The following is a 17,940-nucleotide window of genomic DNA, read 5'->3' as shown; positions in this document are numbered from 1 at the left end:
AATGAATAATAAATATTTTCTGATAAAACCAGGTGGGATAAATTAAGATCTAAAAACAAAATATTGGCATTTAATGTAGTTATGTATCAAGTCTACCTTAGGTACTTATTAATGACATTACACCATTCATTCCTACATTTTAGTTAAAAAAAAAAAATTATAGGATATGTTCCAATTGATTTACAGAAACAGAGTTCCCAACTGAATCTGCTCTACTTTTTTATTTAGCTTAGTTCTAGGTCATTGAAGACAAATTACATACACTGGAGAAAATACTGGCATAGCCTTTTTCATAATAAAAAAAACCTAAGCAACTATTTGCCTGAAATTATCACATATTTAGGAAAACCAAGGAAAAACAAAATCAAGATCGCTGAAATGAGTTTTGAATGGGAATTACTAAATGCAGTGTCTTACTACTGAAACTTCTGATTCTTCATATTAGTTGAAACACACCGCATATACTTCTGATAATTAAATTAAAATTAATTTAATTAATGTTTAAAAAAAACTATGTTTTTTGCACATATGTCATTTGTAAATATTAAACACTAACTTTCTTATTGTGCTCAGTTATGAGTATGTAACATATAAACACTGATAATTACTGGGTATGATGCATCAATATTTTATACCTATTATGATCCTGCATAAAGTAATAAAATACCCTTTCGCACAAAATCTGGCCAGAATTTGGAACTTATATTACCACCAGTAAATAAAAACAATAAATAAAAACACTTATTTGAAGTTTTAAACACTCACTGACTTTATTAATAATTTTAAATGGTCTACAACACTTTTTCACATGAAGATGAATATAGGACACAAAAGCGAACCAAATCACGTAATGCTGCAGTTACTTATATATAAATCACTTTGTGACTGCTAGTTAAATATTTTCCTTTAAATCAAAATAATTTGCAACAAGTAGCCTATTGCAGAAATTGTATGGAGAAAAAAAAAAATGCTCCGAAATTTCCAATGTCATACTAAAAACTTAAAACTTTGTTTTTCACTACTATTAAAATAAACAAAACCTAAAACTATCTTTTCCAGATTTTGTCACAAAGATACACAATATGATACAAAATATCAATTGAACACATTTTGGCTGGTTCATTTCTACTAACTTGTAACTGCTTTAAAGTCAAATTAACAACTACTCTACGTTAACCGTAGACATTCGATCCTCTCTCAATTGAGGTGCTCACCCTCTACACTCAACACATAGTTCCGTCAGCAAACGGAACCCACAGAATAGTTAAAAGCATGCAAATAAAAACTACGAGTGGAAAGCCAAACATGACGAGTGCCAGGCAAAGTCCAACACAATCGAAAGACCCCGGAGTGCGTGCCCGGTGACACAAGATGTTTTACCACACGGCGTGCCCGGTGACACGGTAAGCTAGGCCCTGAAGTTGGGAGGGGCCACCGGCCTCTGCGGCGGCCCAAAGTTTCCTCTGTAACCCCATTGCTGGGCATTTACGCCACCAACAGCGTTGCCAGCAATGCCACTACCGCCCACGCCCGCCCCACGCGGGGGCTGCTGCGTGAAGCCCTGGTAGTGGTAGTTGTTAGAGCCTGCAACATCCACACACCCGCGCGGTCGCAGCTTCCATCCACTCACGGCGACTCGCGACCGCGCTGCCCGCAGGCAAGGAACTACCGCACTGCCGCACTCCGCAACTGTCCACTAACAAACTACCATTTGGAATTATTATTGCGGACGATTGCCGGGATTCTAAACTGCCGCACACGTGCGACATCTTAAACTGTTTAGGAAAGATGAAAAGTCTTAGACCTGGCTCAGTACACTTTGATATCTGCACCAATTTTATCTCTGGCCATGTCTATAGACTGTATCCAATCTCCTGCCACATCTTCCGAAACCTGTGCACAGACGACGATTCAAAGCTTTTGTCGTTTGGAGTTTTCATATCCGCAAATGAAAACAACGTTGCCTTTTTTCAATTGCACTACGACAACCAATGTCAGCCAGGCGTGCCGTAACACAATTGAGCCTTCTGTTGAACGGTCCGAATCCTGCCACACGCCACCTCACGTTAGTCCTGCATCCCCACTCCCGCTTCCCAAGCCTCACTGTCACATGAGGCAACCCAAAAACTTTACTCTTTTCTATGGGGATATGTTAAAAACATAGTGTATGCTGAGGAGATAAGACATAACAATAATTCAGTATCTTAAAGAGAGGGTCACTTAAGCAATTGCAACTGTAAATGTGGACACAATTCAGAAGATGTCGCAGGAGATTGAATACCATCTAGACATCCCCAGAGCTAAAATGGCTGCCATTTTTAAGTTTAATGAGTCTAAAAATTTTGTCCTTTCTAAAAATTTTAAGATGCCAAACATGTATAAGTTATATACTTATCTTCAGGGCTAGACTACTACTTGTTCAAATGTAACTTGTTACGATTATAATTATTACAATTATTTCACGAATTAAAATATTTTCCCACAATTCTAAATTTCACTTTTAACAACGGAACTGTATTCAAAAAAAAATTTAAATAACCTAACCTAAATAAATTACTATCTATGGTAAAATATGTAATTTTTCTACAAGCACTGAGAAATGTGGAAACAAACATACAAAGACAGGAAAGGGCCGGGGATCCACTTCCTGAATTTTCTAAGCATTCAGGAACAGCGTCCCTCTGTTCCATGTTGAAAATTGTCGATGCATGTTTTCCAGACTTAAATTTCAAGAAAGTTTCAGCATTTTTTTAATGTAAAATAAACCACATCTAAATAAAATCACTTAAATTAGAGAAAACGTGATTAGCGATAACAATAACACAAAGTTTCGCTATAACTTTGTTCTGAATATTCACGAATAATTAATTTCAATCCTTTTAAAAAGTTGATCTACTCAGCTCTATCAGCATGGCATGTGTGAAACTGGACAGAAGTGACGCAACTCCATCAAAACTTTTGGGCACCCGTTCGAGCAAAGGCATGAAAAATAATCGTTATTGTTGGATGAATTCAACCGAAACCAAGCTATAACCACAATATTAATTTAGTCACTTAAACGTGAAGAATAAGTGTTTGGATATAGCTTGTTCTACAAACAAGGATCCTACATGTTCATAGCAGATATAATAATAAAAAAAAATCACAATAATTTCTGAAACTACATTATTATTTACAGAAAGAAATACACAAAAATTGTGAAACTGTAAGAGTTATGGGTATGGATTTTCACATTTTTAAAGTTTTTATGAGGAAAATTACCAAAAACAATTTAACGCTGCGACACACCTGGTTTTTGGAATGCTAACAAGGCTGGCTTATACATGGGTGCAGCTAACACCTCTTTATAATGTCTCTTAAGGGAAGAAACAAATATAATCTATACTTTATTGGCGCAAAAACTTTTGAGACACTATATAATGTTCTAAATAATAATGATAATTAAATTATTTATAAAGTTCATAGGCAGAAACCTTATCATAGGGTTACTAGTAGTATACATGCTCTATTTGCTTATTAAATGTTAAAACTGTAAGAAACAAAAACTTGTAAAATCACACAAACTACCTAATAAATGTAAAAGTAGGGTTAATGGATCAAGGTAAAAATTTGATGAACACGTGGTCACATTATTTCTGGTTTGCTTTTTCCTTTCCAGCAATCACATTTTATTTAAACATATCCTGTGTTCTAATTCCAATTGATCATTAGCCATCTTACATTGAAATGGAAGTTTTGTGGACTGCGTTTTATTTATTTATTTTTTTTACTAAAATCTCCAAATTAGCTAAAAATATTTACTTAGTAAAATTGTTAACTGTAATTTGGTACTTGAATTAATTGAGCTTTGAACCATGTGCCTAAAGCTAAAATAATATAAAAAACACAACTTCAATATACTACATATTAAATTAATTTTTCGAAACTTTTCCCAGCCTAAAGATATCCTGGAATAATATTTTTGGCCAGGGGAAAAAAATGGTAAAATATTAACATATTTTTGTAATTTTTTTAACATAGAAAAATATGTATACATATATACCTACTGAAATCCAGGCTCTTATATGCAATGTTTGGCACAAATAAATCTCATCTAACCATACTTATGATTCATTATATTATAAGCATGATCAACATTTCAACATACAAAATTTACAAAAATAGAATTTAGTAAATAAGAGGTAAAGTATTTAATTTTACATTAAATGTGAAAGGAGGATAAAATTGAATCCCAGCTGAGAAATGTTCAACTACGGTGAGGTAGAAGATGAAAATAAATTCAAGATAGCAATTGATAGGGGCCGGAAAAATTCGCAATTTGCGATAGATGCGATTTTTTTGCGAATTTTGAGGTTAGATGCGATTTTTTACTAATTGTTGTTATAAATGCTATATTTGCGAAATCGCGGTAAAATTGCCATTATCGGGCGAAAAACCACTATAGAATGCAACAAAATGGCTTGAACACACATTCCTCAAAGTATTTTTTTTTGAAAATAGCCACCATAACACAATTACCGTAAACAATAGCTTCTGACAAGGCTTGTTGAAGGAATAAAATCCGAATCCTAACCTTTATTTATAAAACATTCCTTAACCAAATATCACGCATGATAGTATAGAATAAGTAATTTTGTAAATTTATTCTTTACGATTTACTCAAGATACCGTTGAATGTTGTTTAGAAAAGAATGTTCACACTACTTATCGACGCAGTTATTTTGTTTTGTTAGATCACATCACGTTCGCCTACGTTCGCCATTGCATCGTGTGTTGCCTGTTCATGAAGAGTATCTAACCTAACAAAACAAAATTTCCCGGGAAGCGCATCACGGAAACCAACAACCTAGAAAATATCTAGGTCGTTGACGGGATCGTAGTGAACTTGCAAAGATAAAAATGAAAATATTTTAAATGCTGAAAACTACTACAAATATTTTAGTACGCGGTTTTTTACATTCGTTGATAATCACTTTAGTCTTCAAATTTTTTTTCTGATCAATATTTTACATAGGGACAAATCATACATTTTGTGGTGCACGTTTAGCGTACTGAAGTTGGTCAACTCGAATCGTCAGTTTGTTTCCATCTGAAATTACTAGTGGTCAAACGTTTGTTTACAAATACCGTTTAATGATTTTGGTTTGTGTTAAAATTCGTCATAATGGGTATAAACACTATTACAACTTCTTGTATTGTTATGTAACTTTAATATCTTATGCAAATTTCTCAAAAATAGATGCTAATTTCTGGAAAATAGATGCTAATTTTCAACATCATAAATGCTAATTATGTAATAAATAGATGCTAATTTTTCCAGGCCCTAGCAATTGATCAAGTGGTTGCTATGAAAAAACAAAAGATGGCAGCTGGAAACCCAAAGACAACATGATCCTCAAATGCTGACCTTAGATCCTGTCCCAGAACCCACCATACATACCTACTCATATACATATTTCTTGTATCTCGGTATCCTCGGTAGCTGCGTGCACTAAGGCAACTCACTCAAGTAATGGGGATGTCAACGATGGTTCATGCCCACCCTCTAATATGACTCATGATTAATGAGCTCCAGGTCATTTAAGCAGTTCCAAGTCTGCTAAAATCTTGGTGGTCCTGTAGTCTACCTCTTCCATCAACATTGCTTATTTTACAAAAAATGTTCTCCCACACAAACACAAACAAGGAAATATGAGCTCTTGATCTTAATGTGATAATAGAAACACTAGCATCGCCAGGACTTCAACCCGACTTAGCAGCCACACACTGCACTGTGCGGAGGAGGCACACACCTCACGACCGTCTGAAAACCACACCTTGGCAGCACTGAGAGACCAGGGTAACAAATCTCTCGTCGTTTTTTTCCTTTACCTGCAACGCAAAACTCCACAAAGGTGCAAGCGGGGCATACCCAACGCTAGCCGAGCGCACGGCTCTCCGTTCCCCGAGACTGCGACAGCCAGCGAGGCGGTGGGCGTGGCCTGGCCGGAGGCACGCCTCTCTGGCGAGCGGCTGGGTGAATGAAAAGTTTCGTTCGTCCCCACAGCGACGTCTGTTCGTAGGCTCGGTCGCCCTGACCACTTCAAGCCGGCACAGCTAACAAGAAACCACCTTCCTACATCCCTTCTTGCACGCACGCCACCGGATCAAAATTATCTGGAAGCTTTGAACCCATCAGTGATTTCCTTGCTGAGAAATGAACTGGCCCGTTCTCTCCTGTCCGTTGGGAGGGCATTACTCGGTACTTCATCTCAGCTAAGGGTCACAAACAGTGATGTATGCAGCTAAGCAGAGTCAAACTCTGCCAACAACAATTTACACAGGTACCATGCTTTGTGTAGAGTACTTTCCACAAAGTGTTGCTAACTTAAAACTGTCAGTAGGAAGTCAATGCAGGTCGCCTTTTTAAGACATACCCATCATTGAACTAGGATGGGATAATGATCCCTATCACGTATCCAAGTTTATCCTTTGATCCTGATGGCATGATCCTGCGATACAAGATTGCTTGCTGTTTTAATTTAGTACATCCAAAGATCTTAGACACAACAAAAACTTGTGATTTAACAATGAATTACGATTGTACGTAGAATACAAAAGATAAAATTCCACAAGACCTGACATATTTGTTTGGACAGGATATTTTGACAGACTAAATTAAAACAGCGATCATCATATACAGCAGGATAAATTATACAGGATCATGCCATCAGGATCAGGGATAAACTTGGATATGTGATATGGAACAGTTACCCTAGGACGGAGGTGACAGTGAACCACAACTTCAGAGCATAATGCTAACTAAAGTAAAACGCAAAAGAAAAAGTCCGGATAATTTTGATCAGGCAATGTACATCCAACAAACAAAAATAAATTCTCTAGATACTGGCAGTCCGATGGGACGAGAACCCACGCAGCGTAATCACCGTTCGCCACGGCCTTGTAAGTGGCCGTCCATTGCTTCCCGTGTGGACGCATGTTGGCCTTCTGCATCCAGGCAGCAAACATCAAGTGACGAGACACAGCTCAAGGAGATGACAAACTAACGGCAGTGAAGCCAAGCAGGGGCGTCTGGGTTACGGCAACACCGAAGATGGCTAACTTTTCAGTAGCCACATTACAAGCACCTGGGATCAAGCCCAGAGTAGAACCCTCACAAGAACAGCGTTAACAACACAGCCTGGGATCAAGCCCACTTTGCTGACTAACGCACCATCTCTCCCACTTAAAATTATACATAATATTTAATATACTAGCCGACACCTTGATGTTCATGAAGCAAGCTAATTCTGTATTTATCACGTTTGCAATTTTCCATTATTAATTGTTTCCAATAAATATGAATTCATGTTTTTTTTGGGAATGACCGATCAAACACAACTGCATTCCAAAAATTCATAATATTTTTGAACTTTACACTTATTTGCAACTGCAACCGTGAATATAAAAGAAATTAGGAAATGAATATGGACATAAAAAAATAAAAAGCACGTAAAAGAGAACTGCACTGTGAAGTAATATACGGAACCTCATGCCTTGTTTAACCATTACAGGTGTCGCCCAAAATCTAGCTGTTTTCATCTCAGATGGTGGATATTAATACACACTATCTGCAATTTCAATAGCTGGAAATCTATAGGTGATAAAACCTACGGCAATCCAGCAGAGGAGGGATCCGAATGAAGATCCAGTGGATGGGAGCAACACCTTCTCAGACGTGGCCATCTCGAGTTAAACAATCATTGCATTCACGTCATCTCCCTCATCAGCAACCGTGGTTCTGAATCGATCTGAGTGCGGGATCAACGATAACCGCACAAAGCCGCATCACAATCAGCAGCAATCACTACATGCCTTCCTTTTTCCTTCCGGTCAGCGGGGCACAACCACGTCGTGCGTCTCTTTTGGAAGCTCTGCGGGAAGCAGGCGACGACGGCAAGGCTCACCTGAGGGGTAGTTGGTGGGGTAGCTGACGGGGCCCCAGCCTCGGTTCACGTCCACGCCCTGGTAGCCGCCGTACGACTGGTCGAAGCCCTGCGGGGGCAGCTGAGGCGGGGCCTGGGGCGGTTGGAACCCCTGCGGGCCCATGAAGCCCGGCCCCCCGCTGCCCTGCATGGGCGGCGGCGGCGGTGGGGGGTGGAAGGCATTCCTCGGGAACTTGTCAGGCTGCACCCCTTCCAGCAGGCCGACGTTCTCGATGGCAGACAGCACCGCCTGCGACACGTCCACACCCCTTTCATGTGGCTGCTCGAGAGTAACTAGCACGGTTATCTTGCCCTCACGTTAGCCATCTCGGTATCTTTGAAAACTAAGCTTCTGTATTACATACATGTCACTGGACCTCGACTTGCCCACAGGTTATAGCAAAATGTGTCTTGTAGAGACAAGATTTTATGGTTTTATTCTCAGGTCAATTTCATTTTCAAAACAGGAGAATATGGTGTTATTGTTCTTTTGTTTTTTATGAAATATAATTATTAAAAAAGATGGCATATTACTGAACAAAATATGATTATTTCAATGTTACATGATACTAATTTCTGCATAAAAGTGTCATTTTGACTGATACATGACGTACTTTTTCAATATAATGATTTGTAATAAGCATGTCTAACTTTTGGGAACAGCATTTTATAATAAACAGAGTTCTTCAAAAATAAAAACAATAACTCCAAAATCTACCGTTTATAAAAAAAAAACCGAAACTGGCATCAAAATAAAACCATAAAATCTTGTCTTTACTAATTACAGGTTTCCCAATCGGATGGCCACCCTGTAAAAGTTTCAAAAGGAAAAATGTTTCACGCAATGCGACCTCTGACCAGGCGGACCCGAATCCCTGACGCGCGGACGCAGCAGTGCGAAGGTTACCTGCTCGACCTGCATGGCTGCGTTCTTCGGGATGTGGATGTCTCGACTCAGCAGCGACTGCATGATCGCCTTCCTCACGTGCTGCATCTTTATCTGCCTGTCCCTGGAAGCCACACCGCACAGCTCTGACTGCCGTCGCACGTCGTCCACACTAGGCCTGCGCGACGCTCCCACCGAGTGTTTCAGGTTGCTTCAGATGTTCACATACACTTCCCAAAGAAAATTTAGACATTCGTTTCATTTGAAGCTTTGTGTGTTTCGAAGCTAGCAACACGAAAACACTTACATCAATGGGTCCTCAGTTACATGTATAAATAACGTTAGGGTACCAGGATATTAATACCGATTTACAACAATGAATAATTATTGTTTATAATTAAAATGTTTCACTATTTTAATTTAAATTTTTAAAATTAATTTTTGAGTTCATGCATTATTACTGAATATTTTTTATGCTGTTAGTTTTATTGTCACAAACAGAAAATGTTTTGATTCAACAACTAACCATTAACCAATATACTAATTTTTTACTTCACTTATTTCATTAGTTTATATAAGTTTTAATTGGGTATTACTGAGAAAAAGATTTGTGATTCAATTCAACCTCCTGCATACCACATTTAGCATTCAATTTGATATTTGCACTGCATCTACAAACCAGTATTCCCTCAGGCCTAATCTACACACAACTCTCACAACACACTCTACCAATAAGGAGCAAGTTTTGAACTATGTATTTACTAAACAGGTTTCTTGCATATATTTCGATAAATTTTGTTGCAAAAAAAGCAATCCTTTCTTGATAAATTTTTTTCTTTGTGCCAAAATGAATGTTGTACATGTCGCTTATGAATGCGTATAAAAATATAAAATTACTCAAATGTGACATATATCACAAGACATCAAATTATTGGAGCTTCTTTACTTAAATAAAATTTTTAGCAGTGGCTTAGCGGGAAAAAAATGATAACGATAGATTCATTTCTGGTGCTGACCTGTTCACCTTATAAACTTGCCTCCATTGGTAGTAACTCTTTGACGGTTCAAAAGTCACCCTCCCTCCCTCCCTCCCTCCCTCCCTGGTGCAAGCATGTCTTCACACACAGAGAATGAGAGAGAGAAAGAGAATGAGAGAATGAGAGAGAGAGAGAGAGTGAGAGTGTGTGTACCTGGGCGGAGGCTTTACTGGCATACTCAGCAGCGACTGCAGACCCTCGGAGTTCCGGTTCCTTCCCCTTTCAAAGTCTCGCCCCGGGTTCATCAACTGGAAAGGAAAAAAAAAAAAACACTGATTTCTCTGAAAACAATGAAATCACCTATGTTTCACTGCATTCACAATACATCATTTACTTAGCATATTCGAAGAAGGTACTATCAATTTTCTCAATATAAATGAGACCAAAAGCAAACTTAAATATGTGCTGAAATCACATAGCATACTTGCCTACAATAAATTATTGAATTCTTTCCATTTTTACTAGAACCTGTCTGGTGTTACTTTCATCGCGATGTTCTCTTCTGAGACACCAAGCCACAGTTAGAAAAGAAAAAAGGCATTTTATGATTAGTTCCAAAGCGGCAGCTGTTCAGAAAGCAAAGAACGTGGTGAATTTGGTCGTCTGGGTTGGTGAATGAGGACTATGAGCGAGTGCCTTCCCCAACAGCCATGGTGAAGAAAAGCGGACAGAACCCGGTTACAAACTCCATTGCACCCTTCTATTCGGTGTCTGGCGGAATGCTGACTTATGTGCCACTATTCAGCATTTACTGGGTATATGCTCAATATCATATCGTATTTTTGTTTTTAAAGGCAAACTGAAGAGCTGCTTAATTTTTTTAATCAGTTATATTTACTAATATAATTGTTATGGTGGATTGTTTGTAATCTTTAGCTTTATCATACGGTATATACTTTATTAAGCACCTATTGTTCTTAGGCAGCATTCAGTCGGCCCCCCTTGTGCTTAAACTTTCCATTACAGGATGACACATTGTTGAGCCCATGTTCCTTGGGCTTCCTCTGCTCACCTTGCACCAAAGGTTTACCTAACCTAAGGCGTAAGGTAGAGCGGTAGACTTATTTCCGCTGTTATTTCAGTTTTATCGCTATTCGCCACATAATCTTTCCTCTAGTGATGAGACACTGGCATGTTCAGCCAACCGAGCACCAACACGCCCGCCAGTCAGTCAGCAGACAGGAGAGACAGAAACAACAACCTTGAGCCTCTTCGCTCCCGGCTCGTTGTCAAAGTCAGCTTTCCTGATGCTGGACAGCACCGGCTCTATCTTCCGCGTCTCCACGGCATTCCCGAGCACGGACGGCCGCGCCAGGACCACCACCACTTCCGACAGAATGATGTGCGGGGTTATGTCGAGCGGCACCACCTGCGGGCAAAGCACGGCATCTGGTCACGGCAAACACACGGCTTTTACCTTCTTGTGCAATCAAAAATGAAGGTGTTTTTAAGGACCTCTTCACTTCATCACTATCAGGAGGTAGAAAAGCATTTGTAATATCACAAAATACCTCAAAAAAATAACAATTTTAGATAGTTAATGCACAAAAAGTATTTTTGTTAATTACTTCAAAACTAGTTCAAACACATATTTTTAAGTTAAAGGTGAAATGTTATTTATAAAAAACTAATTCAAAAGTTTTTTATCTATAAAATATAATCACTTGACCCAAAAATAGCCAATTTTACTGTGTCAAGTAGAACACTAAAATACTGTGATTATCAATTACTTGCATACTATCAGTCTTTATTAATGAGTTTTTAAGGATTATTAGTGAAATTTTGGATTTTTAAGGGTCCTTATTCAATTAAGTAAAAATTAAGCACTTTTTAGGCATATAAAGGAGGCACCTGAACCCTGAAATACAGTGCAAACCACCTTAAGCACCTTTTGAAAACATTCACCAGAATAACTTATGAATTGAGCAATTGTAGGCATGTTGTTTTACAACATAAAATTTTGCAGCAGCCAACATACTTTCTAAATACATTGTTTTATTTATTTTTTTACATTTTATATGAATTATTTTACTATAGCTGACATAAAAAAAGAAAGAAAAAAAGAAAGAAAAAAAGAAGGGGGACAAACTAACCTCAGGTTAGCTTTAAGATCCTTAGCAAATATTTTTTGAGCGTAGCTTTGTATGCTCTTCCATATCAAAATGTCCCACATGCTTTATCATCTTCAACCAAAAAATTTAAGTTTTGGGTTGAGTACAAATGTTTATTGATTCTGATTCCAAGCAGATTCCTTTAATATGATTCTCGATTCCAAGTGATTCCTATTTAAAAACAAAGATTATCAAAGGAAAAGTATTATCGGAGTGTAAGTCATATTTATCACTGTAAATAGTTTATTTTGAAGAAACTATGTACTAGGTTTCGCAGCTGATTTATTTCAGGTTTGTCACATCTAGTAAAGATAAACATAAAAATCCCGGGAAAATAATTTTCCCTCCTGAAAGGGAAAAAAAAAATCTTTACATTCTTGAAATCTTTCCGAAATTTTGGGATCCCGCACAGACCCAATAAAATAAAAAAATACCGACGATGGCACAATCACAAGAGCAGGTTGGTGGTGAAACAGAACACACAAATGGCAAGGAGCACCTTGACAATGACGAAGGGCTCTCCGCCCTTGTCCTCCGGCTTGCAGAGCGCGCGGAGGTTGTGTGTGCAGTTCTTGTTGACCATCATCACGTACACCACCTTCTCGATCATCGCGCACTGCTGGACCGCCCGCAGTTCCGAGGGGACTGCCACACAAGCAACACGTTCCTCACACACACACACACACACGGCCACAGCCAAGTCATGTGAGATGGACGACAGCATGGCAAAACTTGCAAGTGTTGACAACTTCCCTCTCACCCCCCCCCCCCCCCCAAAAAAAAGAGAAACATTTTCTATATAAAACTAAAAAAGTAAAAAGTAAAAACTATTACCTAAAAAAAAAAGTGTGTGTGCCGTCCATGTGCGTCATAAGTGAACCTTCTTGCTTATTAGGTATAAATAGAGATAAACTATTAGTATTTTTTTTATTGAGAAAAGCAAGGATGCTGTTATGATCTGAAATGAAAAAAAAAATGCTTTTAAACTATTATATGACGGAGAAATGAAGTGCTTTCAAGAATCAGTACCGGATGTTCGATGTGTAGAAATTTTAAAAAAAAAAGAAAAAAAAACATATTTTAGCCATTTTTCACTCTACTAAAAACGCGGTTAAACAAAATCTGGAAACAGATATCTTCAGCATTCTAAAATGATTATCTGTAAACACCACTCTGACATTTGGAGCAGTTTTTCCCCTGAAGCCCTGCGCACGCTATGGCACGCACCGCGGGCGTTGTTGTTGGTGTCGTTGATGACGGCGACGATGCGCTTGTACTGTGCCAGCTCCTCCGCCAGGTTCTCCAGCGACAGCTCCAGCGAGCCGTGGATGTACATCATGTTCTTGATCTCGTTCATGAGCGCGTTGCTGCGGGCGTGCATGAGGTTCTCCTCCACGCGGTCCAGCTCGTACACCAGCCTGCAGCTCTGCACACGCCCCCGTCTCAGCACCCGGCGGAACTTCACACAACTGAAAGCACTTACGAGGTTTTATTGTGAGTTGTGTGATCAAACAGCTATTACTCTGAAACCCCAAAGAAACTTCACACAAATGAAAGCACTTACGAGGTTTTATTGTGAGTTGTGTGATCAAACAGCTATTACTCTGAAACCCCAAAGAAACTTCACACAAATGAAAGCACTTTTCAGACGTAACATTTATAGTTTGACAGCTAAACATTTATTCACCACACCCGAGGAAAATACTGATTTAAATTGTTGGTACGGCTAGTTCTCTGGAAAACCACGTGCTAAATTATATTTATCGGAATAAATACAACAGCTGAATGTCCTGCATTAATTAAAAAATTATAATCCCACTTGTTCGTGGGATGGACCTACAAGGCATTTTACACGGGACAAATCGGTTGCCTAAAAATAAAGGACTATCCGTGTCCTATCGTAAACTAGGAATACGGTCAGGGCACAAGTGTAGTATATTCAACACCTAAACCATTATTAACGTGTCTGAATACAGGCCTAAAGAGACAATCAAAGGCCGACAGCTTTATTCCATTCGGCACCTTTCCCCTCCCATGTGCGCGCCCTTATAGGGTAGAATAGGAACCAGGGATCACTCCCCTTTTTTTCGATCAGGAAGGTGTTAGAGCTTCGTCCATGACCAGAGGCCAGGGAGACCCCTACCTCACGGCTGACGAGGGGAGAAGGGAGGATTCACAGAGTGGCAAGGTGGACGACCGGAGGTCGGCGGAGGGGCGACCCACCTTGGACAGCCACATGCCGATGATGCCGGTGTTGACGCCCAGCTCCAGCACCACGGTCTCCTCGGTGAGGTCCAGGGACGACTCGATGGTCTCGCACAGCAGCCGCACCCCGATGGGGTACGACCAGAAGTACGTGTTGTTGTGGATGCGCACCGACACGTCGCCCACCCGCTCCACCAGGCTCTTCAGGCCCCAGATGCGGCGGAAGTCCGGCCGGTTCCTGACCCCGTCAACACCCTGGAGTGAGCGTGCTGGCAGGGAGGCACACCAAGGGCGCAGGGACAAAAGAACCACGCCCGACTGGAGATCGGGAAGATTCTAGGACTTTTCTGGCCGAAACTGACACATCTGTATATCTGCGACACTGCTACACGACTATTCAAATACCATCCGATAAATATGCATTATGTTGTTCATTCTGCATTTTCAAAAAGTAGGCCCGTGTTGTTCCCCAATTTTTTTGATTTTGGTTCCTTTAAAATACCAGACCCATAACTGACTTTTGAAATCTTCAGTTTCGGTTCTAATAACCCCAAAACATATTGAGGGATATTAAGGTTATAGGTACTATTATTAGTTTGACTTTTTAGGGGGGAAAAGTCTTAGACTGGTTTTAGTACCGACAGAAGATCGCTAAAAAAATTTCTTGTAGTGATAAAAATGCTTTTTTCTTACATACTAGGTTTGACTAGTTTTGCACTTAACTATAATTACTAGGCCGTTCCGAATATAAATTTTTAGTTCAAAATAAATAAGAATAACAGATTATTCTCGAATGTGAATATTGAATAGTAATGAGAATTAGAATTCCACAATATATATTTTTTTTTCATGCCATGAAACAAACACATAGGAAAATATAAATAAAAAGTAAACGTTCATTGTAGTGGCTTCTGGGAAATTAGACAAATACCGTATTTACTCGTGTATAGCGCGCACCACGATTTTTGCAACTAATTCCAAAGAAAAAAAAAATTGAAATTTTTTTTTCCCCATAAATAAATTTTGTGTGCGCGCGCGCGCGCGCGTGTGTGTGTGTGTGTGTGTGTGTGAAACAGAGGCCTTGTTGCTTGTGCATATGTGTGGGGGCTGGCCAGAAACGTCACCCGTCACCCGGCAGTTAACGACTTCCACTCCTCCCCGCCTCCCGCCCACCCCAAAATTTTTTTTTCCGTGTATAGCGCGCATCCTTATTTTTTTCCTTTACTTGAGGGGAAAAAAGGGCGCGCTATACACGAGTATATACGGTAATACTTAAGTGAAAGGTTGGTTAGGTTAAGTCAGCTACAATAATTATTTGCAAAATTTTGTTAAAATATTTAAAGGTGTAAGAAAATTATTGTTTTTAATTATATAGTTGAATTTACAGTAGTGAAAAAAACTTTGAATACAAGTTCCATGATTATAAACATCGCTTATTATTTATGTCTTTTTGATTATGAATGACCATTAAAACATCAAAAAACGGGTACATACTTATATAGCACAAATTACTTAACCTCAAAAGCGAATGCTAGTATAACGACAAACTCACGAGGTGAGCTACGTCAAATACTTGTAAGCAAACAAATATTCATTACTTTGAGGTGATATGTACATAGTATTCAAGGTCGAATTGGATATTATTAATAAACTATTTGTATTCGTATTCAAAATTTGAATGTTCGCAAGGGCCCAATAATGCCACACACACGTAGCTAGAAGGAGCTTCTTCAGGAAGGGGAGAGGTTGTGGTGCGTTTACCCGATCATGATCTTGACGTGGGCGGACACCACGTTGCAGCTCTTGCCCTCCTCCGAGTTGAACAGCATGGTGAGCTCCTTCTGGAGCTTCTCCAGCTCCCGGGGGGCCTTCTGCTCGTTGCGCAGCCGGATCGTCATGATCAGCATCACCTTGCCCTCGAAGTTGGAGCGCACCGCCAGCGACACCCAGAACGGCTCGTTCTTGCGGTTCTCCGGGCAGTGCAGGCTGCGGCCCGACTGCAGCATGAACTCCTCCATCACCTGCCCCCAACCATTTATTTCGTTAAAATTCATGCATTCAATCATTGTAATGCATTTCTATTAAAGTACACTAATTTCGTTACATATGGGTTCTTTTGATGCTTTTTGATCTTTTTCTACTTATTTTTTTTTTTTTTTTACTTATTTAAGTACATATGGGTACAAATCATTTCATTTACATTGTATCGAGTGATTTCGTTTGATGTATTAGTTTTCAGACTCATTTCGTTAGGATTGGATTTATTTCATTTCCATCGGTATCGTTTATGATTATTTTGGTTAATTCACATTAATGTGTGTAAGTAGATAACATTTCCACACATTTGAGTCCTTTCCAATGATTTATTTCACGGCTCGACGACTTCCCGCTCGGACTCACTCGCTTTTTTTTTTAACGCTCGACAATTGTAGCCCCCTTCCTGCAAAGATGTTCTACTTCAAAAAAACTTTGATCAATTGTTCCGTGACATACATATGAACGCATTACCGAGGTAATATGAGTACAGATGATAAAACCACTAAGTTATACGATAATACGCCTATTGATTTATGCAAACTTTACAAGGGACTGACATTTTTACATGTTGCATTGAATTGTACATATGTGAAGGTGATATTAAAGAGAGAGAATTCACTGTATCTTGTAATATAAAACAAACAAAAAGCATTCTAACCATGTAGCATACAAACATGTCAAAATAAAAATAAAATTTTTAAAAAAGGAAATTAAAAATTGGTCGAAAATTCCCACTCGTAAAATCAAATACTGTACAGTTTGCTAGTCTAAGAAGTGTTAACATCTTGTCAACATAAAGTTCATTTTAGAGGCAAATGAGAGGTGGAACCGGGCACAGGTGTAAAGAATCGGTGACAAATAACGAAAATACAAGAAAATTTGACTCTGAACTAAGCACAACATAGTTTTGTTAAAGAAGTAAAACAGAGGGTTTTACAGAGGGTGTTACACCGCTCTAGACACAGGGCAAGGTGACGGCAAGGTGGCGGCACTGTGTCGGAGGCCGACGCCAGCCCTCACTCACCTCGACCACCTTGATCATGTGCTGGGAGCGCAGCACGCGAGACGGGACGTGCGAGCCGAGCGCGCGGAAGCCCAGACCCACGCGGCCCGTCCTGGTGTCCATGCCTGCAACACGGCGCCGCGCGTCTCCTTCTTGTCCAACAACGTTCCAGTGTTCCAGACTAGGCTACAGTAACTCCCGCGTAGCGAGAGTTATAGCATAGGTAATGTTATAATAGCACGTCCACTACTAGGTACTTGGCACGCTTTCGCCAGAGCTATCCTTCCCGTGATGTAGTTACACTGTGCTAATTAATAAATGCACAAATAAATTTGGCTTATTTACATGACAATCTGATGTGGTAGGCCACTGTAAATTATATATTTAGTTAAATACATATTAATACATACAGGAGTGTTGAATGACTTTGGCCATTTTTATGCATATATGTATGCCATCAGATTTTCATATGTACTGTAATATAAAATAAATTTAAATAAAGTGAATGAATTTTAGTAATATAAGCTAACAGTAAGAGACAATTAGTGTATAATGTAATGAAAGAAAAATGGCGGCCAATTGCCTCCATGAAATAAATATAAAATTAAATAATTAAAATTGCAGCAATATTATAAAACAAAATAGTAAGTTGTAAAATAATAATGTAAATTATACTATATTAAATTAACATACAGTA

At 39.1% G+C, this 17,940-nt stretch overlaps 1 protein-coding gene across 4 annotated transcripts in view; it reads right to left on the bottom strand.

Moving 5' to 3' along the window:
- Nucleotides 1-744: 744 nt before the first annotated feature.
- LOC134537451 (uncharacterized) overlaps nucleotides 745-17,940 on the bottom strand; it is a 29,528-nt gene continuing 12,332 nt past the window's right edge. For 2 of the 4 annotated variants that reach the window (XM_063377902.1, XM_063377903.1), the window contains exons 7-16: nucleotides 17,265-17,368; nucleotides 15,965-16,224; nucleotides 14,222-14,441; nucleotides 13,226-13,424; nucleotides 12,498-12,643; nucleotides 11,089-11,256; nucleotides 10,041-10,135; nucleotides 8,872-8,974; nucleotides 7,947-8,214; nucleotides 745-1,584 (exon numbers count right to left, since the gene is read on the bottom strand). In XM_063377902.1, coding sequence (XP_063233972.1) covers nucleotides 1,409-1,584; nucleotides 7,947-8,214; nucleotides 8,872-8,974; nucleotides 10,041-10,135; nucleotides 11,089-11,256; nucleotides 12,498-12,643; nucleotides 13,226-13,424; nucleotides 14,222-14,441; nucleotides 15,965-16,224; nucleotides 17,265-17,368 — 1,739 coding nt within the window. In that variant the 3' untranslated portion in view covers nucleotides 745-1,408. Of the gene's footprint in view, nucleotides 1,585-5,871; nucleotides 6,097-7,946; nucleotides 8,215-8,871; nucleotides 8,975-10,040; nucleotides 10,136-11,088; nucleotides 11,257-12,497; nucleotides 12,644-13,225; nucleotides 13,425-14,221; nucleotides 14,442-15,964; nucleotides 16,225-17,264; nucleotides 17,369-17,940 lie in introns of those variants that run through there. The other 2 variants (XM_063377904.1, XM_063377905.1) reach the window with 2 other exon arrangements.

This window comes from Bacillus rossius, chromosome 12 (assembly GCF_032445375.1).
Source record: "Bacillus rossius redtenbacheri isolate Brsri chromosome 12, Brsri_v3, whole genome shotgun sequence".
Taxonomy (NCBI): domain Eukaryota; kingdom Metazoa; phylum Arthropoda; class Insecta; order Phasmatodea; family Bacillidae; genus Bacillus; species Bacillus rossius.
This window is presented reverse-complemented; position numbering and strand designations above follow the sequence as displayed.